The sequence below is a fragment of the Aspergillus eucalypticola genome (assembly GCF_003184535.1).
Source record: "Aspergillus eucalypticola CBS 122712 chromosome Unknown BO83scaffold_30, whole genome shotgun sequence".
Taxonomy (NCBI): domain Eukaryota; kingdom Fungi; phylum Ascomycota; class Eurotiomycetes; order Eurotiales; family Aspergillaceae; genus Aspergillus; species Aspergillus eucalypticola.
In genome coordinates this window covers 40,448-59,494 of record NW_020290304.1, presented here as the reverse complement: position 1 = coordinate 59,494, position 19,047 = coordinate 40,448, and the positions used below count along the sequence as shown (strand labels likewise).

The window sequence follows — 19,047 nt, the reverse complement described above, 5'->3', positions numbered from 1 at the left end:
TACCAACCGGCTATCGACCCCATATTGCACCTTCCAACACAAATATGCCTTCTGAGTATGACCACTAAGTATTTAAAGTTTCACTTCGTGCAGTGCAGGGTAAATAATAACTTCTGGCTAATATGACAATCATCTTATGGCCATTGGCTGTGTGACACAGTTGCAAGTCGACGCCTAGAAGCTCCAACCACACCCTGTACCATGACATGCATGACCAGCCTTAAAGCGGCAATCAGCGTGTTCTAACCATAGGGCGGAGCGGAGCAGGCGGTACAGCCATGTCCGCTGGCGGAGTGGAGTCAGCAGAGGATCCAGTTCCGCTCATCCAAGGTGGGGGTTCCCAAGGACGTCGGCAGCCGGGATTGACGGCAATGGTCCCCCCACCCTCGAGTCAACACATACGTACAGAGGGATCTGGCAGTCTAAGCTCTAGTTCTCCTAAGAGCTATACGAAATGTAGAATGTATCGCCGAGAATGTCGCTCGTGAGACTCGGGGACATCCCCTGGAATGCACTGCAGGATACCTCAGAGGACCGTGCCACACTCCCCCCACAAGCCCATCCCGCTCTAGAGTGATTTACTGTGATTCGGGTTGGCACATGACCCAGCCCCTGCTCGTCACAAGCCTGATTGTGACTCGCTTTTCACCTGGTTGCTTTGGGCTGATGCACAGTGGGCCGCATTTCTGGCACGTGGATATTACCTTATGGCTATGATCTCACCCGCCACCGCAAGCGCGACTGCTGTCGATGTTCTAGAGAACCGGAGCTCGAAGATTGAATGTATATTTCGCCAGATTCAACGTACTATGATAGAGCGACGCGTCCACCCAAAGATACGGCGCCCGAGAAAAAAGCAAAGACATGTACCAGCCCAAGACCCCTTCAGTCGCGAGATAACGCAAAAAGTTCAAGTCGCCCTTCGAAAATCCACGCCAGATCCGAACCCAGAAAACCAGTTTTACCTTATACAAAACCATTATCGTCGTTGCCAAATAGAGGTGCGTGCCTCCAATAATCTGGACCGATGTGAAACCGGACCGAGCCAATATAAGCCCTTGGCTTGGGATTAATTGTCGTCGAAAGTGTACTTCTTGGTCGCCCGTCTATACTCGTCGGGAAAGTTATTTTCGGCCTTCGCCTTGAGAGCACTATGTCCGTGATCTGTTAGTGTTTAGGGTATTCGGAATAATGGAGGCTTCGGCTGGGATGCAGCACCTGCTGCAGCAACTGCGCTGCCAAGAAATATCTTGACAGCGGAGCGCAGCGGGCGCCTGTGCTCCCCGCCGGCGGAGCGGACTGCCTCAACTGTCGTATGTGATACAGGAGGGCTCTTAGGAAAACTTGGAAACTCACTTCACACGCTTCTGAGTCCATTCCAAGTCACGCTTGGTCTCGCGAGCAACTTTGATACCGTCGTTAAAAGTGGCCCGCACCCCTTTTAGACGACGTTGGGCCAGGGCTTGCAATTCCAAAAGCTCGCGCTGTTTGGCGTTCAACTGACCGGAACTATAGTTTTACACGTCAGTTTGGTTGTTGTTCCCGTCTCACTTTTGTTGCATGCCAGAATCCCAAAGTGGTCCAACCCAAAGGCAGCTGGAACCCTTTTGGAATCGCAAAGAGGACTGCTTACGTTTGTGCCTGCATTGCCAATCCCCTGTCCAAAGGTGTGGGATCGAAGACGTCCTGCATGCGGTCATTGAGAACGTCGACAACATCCACACCAGAATACGAGGCAGAGCTCGTTTCATAATCGCCGCCAATGCTGCCAGAGCTGTAGCTGAAACCTGCAGAGGTGCGGCTTCCTGCAGTAGTGCTAGTGTCAGAGATATCTGGAGGAGATCCAGAAACTCTGGTAATGGGATAGAGGTTGGCAGGAGCAGGAGCCTTAGAGGGAACATTGATGGGAAGAGAAGGAGACTGGTAGTGATGGGTCGCCATGATGATTCGTCTTGTTGCTTGGTTCACAAGAGCTTCGAAACGAAGACAATGGAGGACAATAAAATGAAGAATCTTCAGTCGCAAGGAAGGATTGAGTTTTAGCTCCCGAAGGGATGGAGGTGTATGGGAGGACACAACGGAAGGACCACGAGGAAGAATGAATGCACGTCAAACTGATAACCGCACTTGATGAGGTAGAAGAGAAAGAGAAGGAGGAAGAGGACGACGAAGGATGAGAAGAGGGTTTATATAACCTTCACCGGAGGGAAGACCCTCCGGCGGGAAAGTCCATGACGAGGGCTGTGACCTCAATTGAGAGGGGGGATGGGATGGGCGATTGATCCATTGGGCATTGGGCCATCCCCGGAGGTTTCTTTCCCACCCCCCCTTTGACACTCACTTTCCCAATTCCTCCATTTCTCTCCAATCCCAACCCCCCAATTCCGCCCGTCCCTCACTTTCTGGCCGCCAATTCGCTCCTTTCTCCGAATTGACCCCGCTCTGGCTTGGAAAGCGAAATTTTAGGGGAGATCTATGAATGGCCGGAGCCTGGTCCAGGCCGTCCCATATCTCCTCCACTCAGTCCCCAACCCGCGCTCCCGTGGCAATTTTTGTCGGGCATCCAGTCTGTCTCAGGTCAGATTCCCCATCCTCGGGCTGCGATGGACAATGGGGCCACCGGAGATATAAAAGGGGGCTGTGATGACGAGACGCCAGCCGAAATGCTTCTGATTCCGATCCTCAGCGGACGTGCGGTGTTACGTATATTATTCTTATATTGGGGACTTTTGTTGAACTATCGATCTTTCACAACTCTCTTACCCTGTCTTCTAGCTCTCAGCTCCCGTGAGAGGTTTCTGTTGTCTACCCTTCTTTCGCTCTACCTTTTCATTCTTTCATCCACCTTCCGAATCCCGTGGGCTACCCATGTGCATTAATATCAGGAGGCTGGGTGGCTGGGAAAGCTTGTGTGCTGCGGCCTGTGGTAGAAGAGCCATTCGACAGAAGGACGACCAACGGCGATAAGAATTGCGTGACTACGGAATTGCCGAATCATGAGACGACGAACCGCGGTCTTTTCATCAGCTATGCCACCGCTAGTTGGCCTAACCTAGATCAGTTCCCAGTGTTTGTCGTTTTCTTTCCGAGAAATCCTTCCGTTACTCGACGCAATTCATGTCGATGGGTGTGGATACCAGCGGGTTGGAAGCGCTTGCAGTCAAATCTCTTCAGCTAGGTTAGTATTCTGTTTCCTGTCGAGAGAAATTGGTGACGGGATTTGCATAGCAGAAAATGCATGCAAGGGTACTTCAACACGGGATGTATGAGAGATGGAAACTGACAAAATCACAGGATCTACAATGCTTAAGAAAGCCCAGAATCGAGCATCATGGGTTGGCGTTGGACACCTCTGCATATGCCGGAATTAAGTTGTGAGGGGGAGAAGGAACGCAGAAAAAGAATGAGGAAAAAGAAATGAACGAAAGAGGGCCAGAAGGTGGGCAAAAAACCGAAGGTGGCCTTGCCGCATGCTAGCTATCTCGGCCCAGCAACCTAGAACCTCTCAGGTGGCACGGCAGGGCAGAATTACACCCCTGAAATGGAGAAGAAACCGTGTAACCGACAGGGTTCCTTCCTGGTGCCAGATTGATGACGTGCGAAAGAACGCAAGGCCATCCGAGATTCCGGTACCTGCAAGTGCTTGCCCCTTTCGCTTATCAGCGGCTATGTGTGATGTTTCTTCAATCATAGAAATATTCTCAGTCAATGAGCGAGATTACACACCCAAGGCCTCAACGGGACAAGCGCTCTAAACGCCGCATCCGTGTGCAGTTCGACGGCAGATGGGGCCGAGTGGATCTGGACGATAGCACCTCAATGGGGTTGCAGGGAACAAAGAGTTCATTGCGAATCTGATCCCTTAACTATGATCGCTTACCCCCATGAGAAAATTACACAGTCTGTTACGTGGGAGGACAGTCATGGCCTTGGAGCCCGATCCCAAAGCTGACTATAAGGGCAAGGTACAGGGAGGTCAGGTCGAGGCGGCGAGAGCGGCGCCAAATTGAAAATGGGATAAGGTCAATACGGGACAGAATTCTACGCTGACAGGTTGACGGGATGGATACAATCAACCCATTTCCATGCCTAGCTGGGTTGCTGACTTCATCGAGAAAACACCACTCAGGGTCTACGCCGAGTTCACGGTGACATCCGCTGACAGGCCGTCACATCCAGTGAGAGTCGGTTCCTCGATCGTCCCATGTGGGCACCATCATTGCTCTACTACCTTTGCTGCCTCACGCTATCTGGAGGTTGTCGCCTTACAATATCGACTGTGCCGTCTGCCTTTTCACCCAATATACCCAAGAATGCCTAAGCACAACCAAATCCAGGAGATCCGCGGGTCGATTACACTCAAGAGGAAGGCCTTTTTCACTTGGCCATCAGCCCGACCGGATTAACGGGTAACACAGAGGCCCAACGCGAGACTTGAGTCTCACACAAGCTTTCAATCCCCAGGTTTTCTGGTCTGAATGCGTCGCAATTCAATTTTCGTTTTCGGCTTCTGATTCTTCTCCGCTGAGAACGAGCTACTTTGGGGTGAATGATAAGACGCTCTCCATACCATGCGATTGCCGGCTCAAATCAGCCTACGCCGTCAGACCTGGCACCCTGAGCTTATGCAACCGGCTGCTCGACATTCGTCTTCGCTGCATGGGCTCCATTGGGTTAAGACTAGGATGGCTTGGATGCAGACCGGGTCATGGCCGCTTGGATCGTGAGACGATTGTCCCCGCAGCGCCCACAGCGCCCAACAACCGATGCAGATGAGGTCCGTGTTAGGCCTCTGATGAATGAAAGAATATCTCCGGAGTGGAGGGTATTAAGATCCTCCGTTGACATCGACCCAACGACGGCGGGTGCATTGCGGATGGGGGGAAACGAAAGGAATGCAGCGGCTGTGGGGTTGTGAGGCCCTTCATTCGCCTATCGTCCGTTTGCTCGCATCGTCCCTCACCGCCACATCAGTGCTCCCCTTCAGTTGGTTCCTTTTTAGTCCATTCGGCCATCATGACGCTGACTGCACCATACGTCTAGAGTAGAAGTTCATCCGGGCCCGCTAGTCATTGGGCTTTCTGTCATCCTCTCTTTGGCTTTTCCAGAACATCGCGAGCGGGGTGCTACCAAACAGGCTGTCCGATTCCAGCCAACGACATGACATGCATGCACCATTTCTCCAAGTCTGGGGACCTGGGATTGCGATATCCAGTCGACCCAGCTAATCGGCCTTGGATTATCGCGGCTCATTCCTGACTTTGCTGGGACGCCGGATTCCTTGGTGGCCGAATCCCAGCCACGACGGCAACCTAAGTGAGGTTCATATACAATTCCCAAGCAGCCCTCACCATGCCAAAGTTCCTTGGAGCAACGTGACTTCTTGTGATGGGCTGGTTTTCGCCTTAGTTATACCGCTGTGCAACGTCTAATACCTCTGCATCATTCAGCATCACTTTTGTATCTTTCTCTGCCTTGCACACTCCCATTCTCCCTCGTGACTCCAATATTCTTTCCCTGTGTCCTCTGCATATGCCTGTCTAGATGACTGACTCACAGGACGCGTATCAGCTGCAGGTGGCCACTAAGGTGGCTAAACGGATGGTTTCCGCCCAACGCAAGTGTTTCAGTCTCGATGTGAATGGCCGTCGGATCATAAATCAGGCCCGAAAAAGAAAGCAAGAATGAATACTACAGGGCGACGACAACCATTCACGCTCAGTAAATCAGCATTACGGCTTCAAGTCAAGCAAGGAAATGGAGTCAAAGGTTCTCCCGAGTCTCTCTATTCGGCAAGTATTCGAGAAATCCGAAGACCAAACAACCACTGTCTCCGTGACCTTCGTTCCTACTACTAACTTTAGGGTGAGCAGCCAGCCATCATCCGACATCTGAACCCTCAACGAAGGTTACACAAGGGAGGCAAGGAAGTGAGAGGGCACCTTTAACGCCTCTAATAGGAGGTCATCATGAGTCTGGAGCGAACCCATGATCTCAAACTGGTAGGAAGAGATGCGTGGAGTCTCCCGACACGTAAAAAAGGTGGGTCAGTAGTCGACACCAAGCACGTTTTCATAGAAGCTTCAGATTGTAAAACACAGATAAAGGAGGATGCAGTCTATAGCACATGACGGCCGTAATAAACAAACATAAGTCACCACGTTTCATAGAGTCTAAGTATGTTACGGAACAGTTTTCCCCGGAAATATTCAAAGTCAGTCAGTTAGTAACCTACCTACTATGCCCCTTCTAGTCACTCCTCCCTCTGCGACCGAATTAGTAGACATTAGCCATTCGGTACTACTTCTTCACCAACCCAACATCCGGAACATCTTCTCCGGTCGGCAGCAGCACGGCTGACTAGCATCCAGCCAACTCGTTACCTCCATGGGGTTTACTACCACTTTTACCTACTACCTACCTCGCTACCCACTTACGAACCCATTTCAAAAAGTATGGAAGGTATAAGATGAACACGATTCAGAAGTATATAAATACATATTTTTAATGTCGATAGTAGTATTATAAAATGAGTAAATAGTATGACTACCCATGCAAACACACAGCAATTTTCCCCCCAAGTCAAACTCCAGTATGTAAATAGTAGTAGTAGTAGTAGTAGTAGTAGTTATAACAGAAATAATGGGACAGGAACAATTGGACGAAAAGGGAAAAATGAAAGAATGAAAGTATGTATACAACACCTACCGGAGTAACTAACTTGCTGATTTTATTTCCTATGAGAAAGCCGGACTGGCGAGATCGTTTCCCGCAATGCATTGAATCAAGGGAAATGAAGTAATAAAAGGGACAGATATTATGGTTTAGCCTGGCTAGGGTATATCTTTCACTCACTCAATCACTAGTGGGGATATATATAGTAATGGTGATGAATATAATCTACTCGGGAATGATAGGGTACGTGGGTTAAGGTAATTGGGAGAAAAGAGGGTGGGAGAGGGGTGCGAGGATAAAGGATACCTTGAAGAGGACAAAAGCACGGGCGGGGCCATTGGGAGGAAAATGGAGAAGAGAAATTGATATAAGAGAAAATAACAACGCTCTGTTATCTGCAAATACAATTCCAGAAAGTTAAATGTCGTGCTCATAAAGCTGGTATCGGGGAAAGCCGCGTGAGGGAGGCATGGCTTCACAGGAAGAAAGACGACTGAGAACTGCTCAACAAATCCGAGAACTGACGCCATATAAAACGAGGTCGAAGAGTCCACAAGAACAACAACAAGAACCCTGAGATCCCGGCCCCGTAATGCTGAAAGGTATCAATCAATCAAACTTTGAATGCCGAATGCAGATGCATAGTGGGTGTTCCACAACCGAGAAAGAGGGAGACTCTGAAAGCGAAAGCAAAAACTTGAAAAATCATCCAGAGGCGCCTTTCCATCCGATGGCTCTAGCCAGTCCAAGAGAAGAAAATGAAAATATAGTAGAGAAGAAAGACCTCATCCCAAGATCGAGAAAGACAAGACTGTGTAAAAGATACATCATGACCGGGAGGGCCGCAGAGACGTGTTAACCCCTGCAATGAGCGCGGAGGTGTGGTTATCACATAAAAAAAACCCAAATAACGCCCTGTTGGCAGTTGAGAGTTTCCACAAAAAAGGCAGGCGGACTACATTAGTATTAATCACGGTGGTGGTCCTCACTATCGGCCCCGAGGCGGTCGCGAAGGAGAAGCAAAGGTCGATTGGGATCAAGTAGACCCATCATCATCTTGCCCAACTCATTGTGCTTGATAGGCTTGGTGACATAGTCGTTGAAGCCAGCTCGTGCGGCATCCTCGATTTGATCGGTCATTGCGTTGGCTGAGAGCGCCATGATCGGAATTTGGGGATAGTGATTCTTCAGCTCCCATCCGCGGATATCACGACACGTATCATACCCATTCTTGATGGGCATCTGGATATCACACTGCACAAGGGGTGAGCGACAATACCTACTGCGAGCAGTTGGGAAATCCTGCACTTACTATGATGAGCGAGTAGTATCCTGGTTCCTTCGAGAAGACCATTTCTGTACACTCTTGGCCATTCGTAGCTGTCTCCGCCATAACTTTGATCTTATCGAGGTATTTCAACATCACCTAAAATGACTTAGTATCAGAAAGGGAAACGTAATGTGGTAAATGGTAAGGGGTAAGGACGCACCATGCGATTCGTCTCATCGTCCTCTACCAATAATATCCTATAGCCTTTGTTGCCGATAACCTCCTTAACCATCTTAGACATAGTCTTGAAGTTGTTGTTAATCTCCCTTGCCATATCTTGGTTTCTATCCTTGCTCAGATCGCGTCGGTTGTCGGGATCGAAGATGGCAGAGAAGGCAGAGGGCTTGACGGGTTTCGGTACTGTGTATACACGCCTTCCGGTGGCGGCCAGCTCCTTGATTCGGGCGTTGACTTGGCGTTTCTGGTAGAGGTCGGAAATGATGACAAGGGTTGGGGCGGTCGCAGGATCACACTCTGAGACATATTGAATTACGTCTGATACATCGTCCACACTGGGCAGGTTGAGAACCAAGTGAGTGAGCTTCGAGCCAGACTCATCACTTACGTGGTCCCGCCAGTCTTCGATATCCGGAGTTGAGGTAATGGAGAACGGGACCTCAAGAGGGACGACCTGTTCGATGTGTTGTTTGATGGCTTTGCGAGTGTTGTCCAAGGGGCACAGAATAAGAATGGAGAATGCGCTTGGTAATTGCTTCGCGTCATTTCCAGCAGCCGAAGCAGGTGGCTGAGTCGAAGAGGGGGGTTCCTGCACCTGGGATACCAACTCGGTCGCTGGACGTGAGCCGTCGCCACTTGTAGTCGCAGATTCCGTGCCGGACGCAGCGGGAGCATCAATCTTATTTAGAGGGTCTACCGTGCTAAGATCAGGAGTCGGAAGAGCAGAGGAAAGTGACGACCGTTCGGAGAAATTGGACGTTGCCAGACGAAAGGGGGGTTCTGCGTTGACTGACGTTTTCGAGAGGGATGACTCGAGAGCAGAAGACAGTTCGGCTTGATCTGGCGCCTTATTATTGAGCGGATCTTTCGTGAAAAGTAGCTTGTGCAAGGGGTTAAGCTTGGGTTGCGCTCCGAGCATTTCAGATGCACCCTGTGCTTGTCGAAGGGTTCGGGACTCTTCGGGAGTCGGTGGTGGGGGAGCATCGACTTTGACATGGAAGGAGAATTTTGCGCCTTGGCCCTCCTTGCTGCTAGGAGTCAATTTTCCGCCATGCATCTCAACGAGCTGTTTGGATAAGAATAGCCCCAAACCACTACCCGCATGTTGCTGTGATCCATTCTGCCCAAGCTGGCTGAATCGTTGCATCAGCCGTTCTGCATCCCTTGCGCTGAAGCCTTTGCCCGTATCCACGACGTCAAAGTTCAGTAAGAGTTCGGTCTTTTTAATTTGAGCTGAAGCATCATGGTAAATGGAGCAGCAGATGTGAATCTCTCCTTGCGCAGTGAATTTGACTGCATTACCGACAAGGTTGATGAGCACCTGTCGGATCCGGAATCTGTCTCCGATGACCATCGGCGGGACATCCACATCCATTAAGTAGTTGATCTCGAGGCCCTTGTCGATGGCCCTGGACGAAACAGTGTCGATTACATCTTCAATCACAGATCGTACATGGAACCACGAGTTGACTAGAGACATTTTACCCGCTTCCACTCTTGAAACATCGAGAATGTTGTCGACTAATTCGCGTAGGTTAGTCGAGCTATTCTGTATGGTATCAAGCATTCTCCTCTGATCTGTGTCCAACTGAGTATCAAGAATGAATGGAATGGTGCCAAGGATGCCGTTCAGCGGAGTCCGGATTTCATGCGACATGTTGCTAAAGAACTTCGTCTTGGACTCCATCTGGTTGTTGAGTTGTTGCATGGCTTTATTCAGTTCCCGCTCTAGATTCTTGCGGTCATTGATATCCGTGCAGGTTCCGTACCAGGACGCTTCGCCGCTGCCAAAACTGCTTGTCTCGACACAGACCAGGCGAACAAGGTGCCATCGGAAATCGCCACCTTTCGAGCGTAGTCGTAGTTCTGTCGAGTAGAAAACACGACCATTCTCATCTCTCTGTACAGAGGCAACTCCCCGTTTGACAAGCTCTTCCAGTGCGGGTGTGACGCCCTGACCCAGATGCTTCTCTTGAGAGGACTTGGCGCTCGTCGTCTCCGTGGGTGCTTCACCTGCGTCAATGGCGGCCCCAGTTTTCTGTGAATCATGGAGGTAAAGGGAGAGTAAGCCACACTTCTCGAGATCATCGTGATGAACATGCTTTGCGAAGCCAAAGTTAAGCGCATCTTCAAGCTTCTGTCCGGTGTACAAATGCCATTGCTCATTCACGAAGATAAGGCCCCGGTATTCTGTCGCTTCGAAGACGATCTGCGGGATAGAATTGGAGAAGGCTCGGTACTTGGCATCAGTGGCAAATTTCTCTCTTTCCTGTGCTGCTTTCAGCTCCGCAATATGCTGTTCATGGATGTCAAGGAATGATCCGATCCAATATAGCACCTCTCCTGTGGAAGACAGCAACGGATTTGCCCGGAAGATGAACCAGCGGTAAGCCGACTCGTCGTTGAAACGCTTGACGCGAACACGTTCGGTAAACTGAGAGCCTGTACGTAAAGCATTTGCCCATTCCTGAGAAACGTGTTCCCGCTCGCTACTGTGGATATTCTGCCAGGGATCCCTCAGCTTCTGTTCCTGGGGTTGACTCCGCCTGTAGGCATCGAATTTTGAATTTGTCCAGATAACCTCGCCACTTTGAGGCTTTGCAAGAAAGAGATGAAGGGGGACTGAGTTCAGCATGAGCTGGGCCACAGTATCGGTGAACGGACGTGGTAGCTCGCGTTGTAATTGAGCGTAAAATGAGTTTGTTGATGGGTGCCGGGAAGTTTGCGTCGGCGATATGACCGGGGGCGCCTTGACTTCTTGTGACGGTGAGATTATGACCGGGCTTTGGTCCTGCGAGGTAACATCCTCCTCCGAGGGCTTCCCAAGGAACTTGCCGGGGGAAGTGGGAGTTGATGTTGCAACGTTCTGTTTGACCTTCGCCAGCCTGATACGCTGCTGGAATTGCTTCGACTGCTGAACATTGAAATAACTGTCCACGCCATCATTGCTAATTCTTGCGGCCACACCGGGTGATTCGGAGAGGTTCAGAGTTGTCCCAGCCCCGATATTGCTCAGTTCAAATCCCGGGGTACCAAGTCCAGATACTGCAGGGCTATATTTGGCCGAGTTTGATCTTTCTTCGGGACTAGAAAGACTGGCGCGGGCTGAAAGCGATCCATCATCCGCTATCGTGTAGTTTACATGACCACTGAGGCCAGCGACGAGCTCTAGCTCGCTACTTTCATCCGAGAATGTTCCACCAAGACCAAGGAGGTGCCCGTAGCGCGGGACCTCAAGTCGAGAAGTGACTTGGCGCTCGAGCTGACTGTATTGTTGAGCCAAGCAGAAAGAAGTCGTCAGATGGGGCATGAGGTAAGCCAAGGACTTCCTCAGGTTGGAGGGATAAGGCATTATCGAGGAGAGGATGGAAATCACTGCAACGGGAAATCGTAATGTAGACGGTGATGTTTGTTTAGAGCGGCCGGCGTGCAAAAGTGGGATGTGGACCACGGACTTGGCCAAGTCGACACCGATGGCTTCCAGGGGCTTGAGGTTGGAATAATCATGAGGCGGGGGATGCTTCGCAAATGCTTCCTCGTCGACAGCGTGGCTGACGAAGAAAGGGTTTTGCTCCGCATGAGCACGCGGCGCAGGCGAAGGAGCTGGAGACTGCGACCACGGCGATGGGGGTATTTGCTCGTACTCGTCGAAGAATTCCATTGACGGCGTACGATGTGCTTGCAAGCCTGACGCGGCGGGATTAGAAGTCGATCTAGCGCGAGTCGCGTACGGTGCCTGAGTAGTGGAAGGCTCGGCGGTCGGCGTGACTTGGATCCTGTCCTCGGGAGTTTCACAGGGCGTCTGTTCGTTCGTCAAGCCTTGGGAGTATTCACGGGTCAGAACAACAGGGTCGGTGCGGCCAAAAAGCTTGACGACACCTGTCCGCTTGATAAGCGGATCTGCTTCAACTTCCAATGGTCTCGGGATCGGGAAGACGGCTTGTCGAGGGTTGTCTTGGGTATATTGGGGTTGCCCTGATGACGGCTCGGTTTCCGGAACGGCGGGGTTCTCGGCGAGGGTAATAGTGCGTTTGAGCTCTGGTCGGAGTGAAGACTTCGGTTGTAGGCGCGGAATGTCTGAGTCCTGAACATTGGGGTTCTTCCTTTCCTTGCCAAACCCGGCGAAGGAGTGTCGCGACAGAAGCGAGGGTCGCTTTGGAGATTTCGAAGCGCTTGTTCCATTGGCAAGCGCTTCCCTAAGAAACAGTTCCTTCTTTCGCTCCGGGTCTTCGTTCTCTTTCGGGGTCTTATCGCGGGGTGTGCTCGTCTCATCGTGCAGATGCCGTACCTGCGACTCCGTCTCGATGTTTTGATCAAAAACCGCCTTTTGGCCCCATGGAACATTTTCCAGGTCAGTCGCATCGCCAGGTACGGCAAGCGACACCCTCTCGGCACCATAGTGTGCTTGCAGAATATGTATCACATTCGCCCACCAAGCGTCTAGGCCAGGATCTGCGTTTAGTTGCAAAGTGAGGTCATAGAGGTTTGGACTAGGGTAATTCGGATCCTCAATCACGTTCTTATGTAGCGCTGGTAGGAAAAAGCTCTGCAAGTGCGGTGTATCTGCCCCTGTCAGCTGCTGCTCTTCTGAAAGTTGCGATGGCATCGTCTGCGACTTCAGTTTCTCGGCCGGCAGTGTCAACTTGAAAGGGCTATGGTTGAGCGTGGAGCTCTGTGTCGGCCTAGTCGAAGGTTGCGTCTGCATTCTCGGGAACGGATAGGACGGCGTTTGGCCGGTGATGTTGTCGGGGGTGGAATCCATGGCCCGGATGGTGCCACCAGACCCGGTGGAATCGGAGAAGGAAGCTGATGGCATCGCTCCTGTGGACGAGGCGACTTTGGGGAAGGATACATTGAGGGGTCTTTTCCTTGTCGATCCAGGGGAATTTGAGGTGACAGGATCGGGTTGCGATGGAGGGGCTTCGCGATTAGCCGAAGAACTCTGGTTCTGTGATTGTTGCATCTGTTGGTAGACGAGCAACTCTTCCATCTGCCTCCGGAGCTCTTTAAGGGTTTGCAGGCTTCGTCCCTGGTCCTCTGGGTACTTCCCCGCTTCGGAACTGTCTTTCTTCGCAGGCGTTGAGGTATGACATGCGTCCGTAGTCTGCTCAATCGGAATAGAAGAGTAAGCGTTAGCATTCCACGTGTTATTCTCCGTGATCGTGTCTCCATCGATTGCAAATCCAGTGCTGTGAACAGGAAGAAAGCCAGTTGATTGGGAGGAGGTTCGACGGAGGGAATGGGATGCGGCGACAGGCGAAGGGGCCTCGGCCGGCGATGGAAGCGGAGGTGTCCTCATGCTGCGAACTTCCCCCATCCTATACTCCCTCCACCGCCGGTCAGACAATCAATTCTCCTGGGTGAATCCAACTCCGCGGGAGCCAACCGGAGCACTCATCTCTCGGACAAACTGGTCCGCGATCAGGGTAAATATTCGTAATCGATGAGAGCAGGGGGAGACGACAGACGCGGTAGAAAAGGGGAAGGAGAGGAAAGAGGTGAGAGGGAAAGAAGTGATTGTTGGAGTGTAAGTGTGTGCAAGTATGATAAGGAAGAAAGGTGAAAAAGAAAATTGGGTAACGAAAAAAAAATAAAAAATAAAAAATAACAGTTGACAAGAAGTAACAAAAAAAGGGGGGGTAGTTTGGCTGGGGTGTAACGAAAAACAAGAAAATAAAAATAAAATAAAAAAAAAATCAAAGAATGGCCAAAGGGGGGCTGTATTTTTGAACACGGAAAAAAATGGAAATGAAAAAGAAAATTAAGACCCGAAGAGAGGAGGGAGGCAGGAAAAAAATGGACCAGGTGATATTAAACGGCCTTGAGAGATGAACTACTTTGTGGAGAGGGGGGGGTAGTGGATATAAAAAGGGAAAGGCACGAGAAGAGGAAGGGAAAGAAATGTGTAAAAGGGAAAAAGGATTTAGGTAGGGAAAAGGTTGTTTGGAGGAAAGGGTGGTGACTAAAGCGGTGTATAGCGGGAGTGCAGGGAAAAAGAGAAGCAGGAGGAACAGGAGGGAGAAGGTCAAGAGGTGGAGGAGAGAAGAGGAGGAGAGGAACGGGATTGTGAGGAAGTTTCGACTGATCTGACCTTTGTCCTAGAAGCACTGGAGCAGGTTCTGCTATTGACCCAGCAGATCGACGATTTGTGCTGAAGGGTGGAAATGGTCCGTCTCCGGGGGTGTTCAGCCTATGACGTAGGCAAGCCCTGGGGGGTGTCGGTTTGCTCAAACCCGCGGTAACCTAACTACTTAGCGAAGATGTCGCCCGGCCTGGGGGATCAAGTTGGAAAAGAGGGGTAGAGGGGAGGATGAAAAAGGGCGATGGAGGGAACGAAGATGGGTGAGAAGAAAGAGAGGGACTGTGTCTGGCTGGTCTGCCGGACAAGAGAAGTCGTCAGGCAATAAATGAGAGTGTGCGTGAGGGAGATGGGAGGGAAAGGATGAGCAAAATTGGAAAGGCCGGAAGGGAAGTAGAATAGTCCGCTATGGAGGAGAGCGATATTATGGTCACTCCGAGGAGGGAGGATGAGGGAGAGGGAGGGAGGGAGATAGAGCGAGAGAGACCGAGAGAGCGAGAGAGTGAGAGTGAGAGAGAGGTTAGGTGGATGGATGGATGGGTTCGATTCGATGGAAAGGATGGAGGGATGGGGGAAAGCCTGGGAAGGAAAACGACTGGCGGGTTACTGGCTGACTTACTACTTGACTGGCTGGCTGGCTGGCGGATTCCCAAGTCACAGTCACCCGAATTTCATCAGAGCGGTTTCCTCGAGAGGGGATGAGAGCCTACCAAATGGCCTTCCCCCCCAAAGTACTACTACACTACTACTACTACTATCTAAACTAAGACCAAACCCGATACCTAACTAAACCCAAGTATTGACACCTACCGGCACTAACCGTTACTTAGTCTGGTAACCCAAGGGGGTAAAAAAAAAAAAGAAAAAGAACCAGAAAAAGATAATACTCAGTACAATCACCACTCAGCATCCTGATGCGTGAGTTTGTGATACCGCCACATCCCTGCTGATTATTGCCGGCACAATTCTGGGGTTGCCGAAATGGGCCACCCGATATCACATGATGTCCCTAGATATAGACTAGTGCCAGGGCATCCTCGACCTCATCGCGCGCCACCACCACCAGATCACTGAGATGGATTTACCCACAGGGCTGTCAAGGACACCATGGGAACATTTAGCCAGCCATTAGAATTGCCTAAACCTTCCAATCAACCCTCAGCCTCATATCCGCCTCCTAGGATAAGTGTTGCCCCATCTACATATGTAAGGATGTGTTACCGCCTTCTCAGATGACGTAGCGCAGGCTTTGGGGAACCTCGTCCGGTTCTCAAGTGTTGATGCTGTGTCTTAGACCAACAGCATGCCGTTCGCCTTGCTAGGTAGAGGTGTTCCCGTAGAAGTCATGCCGTATGGCTGTCTACTCGTATAGCCGATATCCTGCATGCCCAGTGTCCTTCAAGGGGTAGGGCGCTCGTGACTGGGCTGCACACTTACCGAAGAGGCTAGCTCTGTAATTAAATGGACAATTTGGGATTCAAGATCCAAGGTGCCAAGTAGCCGGTAAATACTAAATAAATGTCACTTGTTCATGCAGGATGTCTAAAGTAGAACCAGCATGTTCCTCGATGTCGATGTGTTGTTTGCTCCGGCAGTAGTGACCCGTAAACAGAAAACGATTCGCCTTCTTCAGGCTAGCGATATCATGATAGTTGTGTCTAGCATTGCACCTGATATAGCCACTCCAGTAGAGTATCTCCTCCATATGTCAACGCGTAATGTCAATAATGATACTATCGATAATGGTCTAACAAAAGGTACACACTCTGTGAACACACTCTAGCCGAGAGATTCGTCGCCTTATTGCTAGGCTAGTCCTAACACAGTCTAGCGGGGGGAGGCTGCACCACAGGGCGGAAAAACCACGGGTTCTCAATAAACACCACGCACAGATGTTCTTTTCTCCGTCAACCATCCATAGTTACTCCGTAATTGGAGAGCACCCAGGGGTAGCGGAGAAAAAATGTGGCCACATACATCATCATCATCAGTGGAGGGCTGAACTCAAAAATAGAAAAGCACCAGATGTCAAAACCGTTGTGGACAACAGAACCCAAATTGACAAGACAACCAGCCTCGCTAGGGGAGAGTGTTCGATGGCACGGTCGGGGAATCGAGAGACTATGAACTGTGTCGAAGCATGGGAATGTTCGCCGTTAGGGACCTATTTATGGACACCCCTTACGATCATGGTGATGATAGGCGCTCCGGCTCGCATCAGATGACGACATCGGGCGTTCTGTCTACGGGTAGGACCATGGGTACGGAGCCTGACTAGGTACTATTTTACATTAGCTCTGCAATCCTGTACCCCATACATATTCCGGGTGGGTAGCCAGCTGTGATTGGAGCAACATCATCCATGTCCATCCATGGATATTCGTATCGGGAGAGGCTGGTTCTCTTCTCGGATACCCATCCATGTCACCAGTCACCACTTTCCTCACCAACTAATCCCCCCTAACTAATAAAAATAGTTAATACGGTCGGTTATCGGTAGTGTGGTCAGACATGCCGCATGCCTGACGATGCCATCCCCGAATTATACCTTTCCTAACAAATTTCGTACAGGAGTCAGGCGATCCAATCTAATTTATTGAAATACTCCTTATATGAGGACAGCTTTTAGAGTTTACAAACTCGTCACCTACCCTTTTATAGCCCGTTTAGGTGCTACGTACTTGTATTACGTCTGCCCGTCTTATACTCTGGAAAAAGATTTAGAGCCACGCTACCTTCAAACCTTGTATAATTTGCGGATTCCTACTGAACTCCTAGTTTGTCCAACTTACATTATTTATTTTCCATCGGCCTGTTTTCCTTTCAATTCTATGGTCCTGTAAGATTGTGTACAATACGTCACACATGACCAAATGAGCTACAGGTAGGAGTCGCCTTATATGATTCTTTGAGATATGTCCTCCGCCCAAGAAAAGAGTTCCAATTAGAGAGTTATCATGCCCGGGACTTTCAAATTGAGTTAACCTGTCACCGCCAAGCACCGTCCCCGTTAGCTGGTGGAGATCGACCAACACATGATTAATAGGAGGTCGGTCCATATCGTAGGCTGGGATATCCAGTAAAGTCCACTGAATCAGTGTATAGGTGGACAGTGCCAATCTATCATAAATCATAGTATTACGATGGTACGCAAATGTTGCATAATGAGCAAAATCGACCGAAATATGACTTGTTAGGTTTGCAGAAGGGTTTGATCACTATTACTGGGGCGAGTGAGCACCAGTGTCTCTCGCATTCTAGATTAACCATGCCCGCTAGAGCTGTCCCAAGAATCCGGCTGAGTACTTTGATTCTGCGTTATCACTTTATTGGTCTTTTATAGACTTATTCAATAGACCGGCCTTGATTGGACTAGCCTGAGCGTGTAGTTTCAACTTGAATCTTGCTTTAAGTTCACTCATATTGTGGACCTGGAAATATAACTACTGTGTACGTAGTTACATCCATATTAAGCAGCATATGTCTTACCCATTGACCGTTCTCATTGGGCCAGTTATCAAAGGATCCGATGATCACGCATGCGGATTTCTCCATTTGGCCGACACATCCTACTGTATACTCTGAGGTAGCTTTGCTTAGGGGTTATGCTCGACGACTATAATCTTCAGCTCTAAGATTTGAGTTCCCATACGTAAGCTCTAATTTCTAGGGAAGAATATGCCAAAGTCTTCGGTTTTTAGTCTTGATTAGCGGGCGTTGTGTTTCCCTTCCAGTAGTTCAGTGACTTCCAGTGGTATTTTATATATATCTTGGATCATTTATGCACCCATTGGTAGCAGCGATGGCGTGAATGATCTTGCTGAATTCCAAAACACATATCATAAAACCAAATACACAGCCCGAAACAAAACGCGTCCTCGAAAGGCTCAAATGGAGCTTTTGTCAAACTCACCAGGCCCATATACTTCATGCGTAATCCAGCCAGAAGTTCCTCCGGAGATATGGTGTAATTGACCATCAAAGTCCCGAGTTAACACCGATATTATGAAAGATGAAGAGATGTGTAATATGCCCACGATAATTCGTCCCAAGAACTAATCAATTGTCGTCTTCCCGTAATTGAGCTGGGGAAGGGTTTTGTTTTTTGAGTGGATGGTGCTCACCGCATGTTGGGATAAGCGGGAACGAACCCTGCAACCTCTGATAATAAATAGATTCGTCTTACATTACATCCAGTCGCTCTGTTCTTATCATGATTTAGTTGGCTTATACACTAAATGTCTGCGTGGGGCAACAAACATGGTCACCTTTTTGATATTTATTTGAATTGAAATATATTTTCTTTATGCTTCATCGAATTTCACATTACTACTTGGACAACGAAGCGTGGGGTAAAGACGTTGGGAAGAGCTAGTATATATGTAAGGGGCCAAAACAGAACAACTGCTATTAACCTAACGCTACTATTTTCCTAGTCCCACAATGAATTTTCTGGAAGATCCTTCAAACCTAGGATATTCTCTTTAGTCCGCCAACTTCCCTGGCACCAAATTTAGGCCCTTCTTACCGTTCAAAAATCGGCTACATTAAACCAACATTCCTCACTTCACACAGTTAGTAGTACTATGTAGGGGCCAACAACACTGTCAAAATGAGTTTTCTGACTCGGCTGAGAGTTCTGTGGTTTCAGGTAATCATTCTCAAGAACCGCTTCTATTTATTATCCAAGAATAGCACCTAATTTTCGGACTATTAAGATAGTGACCCTTAGAAATTTACTAGTCGCCCATTTACCCGGTCGGGATACTGCATTGACGTTGTCAAG

The 19,047-nt window shown here is 49.6% G+C and overlaps 2 protein-coding genes across 2 annotated transcripts; both read right to left on the bottom strand.

Moving 5' to 3' along the window:
* Positions 1-783: 783 nt before the first annotated feature.
* Positions 784-2,346, bottom strand: BO83DRAFT_381795 (KxDL motif-containing protein). The gene is made up of 3 exons (XM_025532076.1): positions 1,634-2,346; positions 1,357-1,509; positions 784-1,151 (listed from the first exon to the last, which is right to left on the bottom strand). The coding sequence occupies exons 1-3, from the start codon at positions 1,939-1,941 to the stop codon at positions 1,070-1,072; spliced, it is 543 nt and encodes a 180-aa protein (XP_025383958.1). The 5' UTR covers positions 1,942-2,346; the 3' UTR covers positions 784-1,069.
* A 5,295-nt stretch (positions 2,347-7,641) lies between these two features.
* On the bottom strand, positions 7,642-13,499 carry pkhB (putative sensor histidine kinase/response regulator; the record flags this gene model as incomplete). The annotated part of the gene is made up of 3 exons (XM_025527890.1): positions 7,642-7,929; positions 7,988-8,101; positions 8,166-13,499. The coding sequence occupies 3 exons, from the start codon at positions 13,497-13,499 to the stop codon at positions 7,642-7,644; spliced, it is 5,736 nt and encodes a 1,911-aa protein (XP_025383957.1).
* Between the last annotated feature and the right edge of the window lie 5,548 nt (positions 13,500-19,047).

Excerpts from the sequence above, each read along its gene's own strand:
- BO83DRAFT_381795 (XM_025532076.1), bottom strand. The coding sequence starts at position 1,941 with ATGGCGACCCATCACTACCAGTCTCCTTCTCTTCCCATCAATGTTCCC. Across the intron at positions 1,510-1,633 it reads TTGGCAATGCAGGCACAAAC|TTCCGGTCAGTTGAACGCCA; the intron begins GTAAGCAGTCCT and ends GTAAAACTATAG. Across the intron at positions 1,152-1,356 it reads TGGACTCAGAAGCGTGTGAA|TGCTCTCAAGGCGAAGGCCG; the intron begins GTGAGTTTCCAA and ends TCACGGACATAG.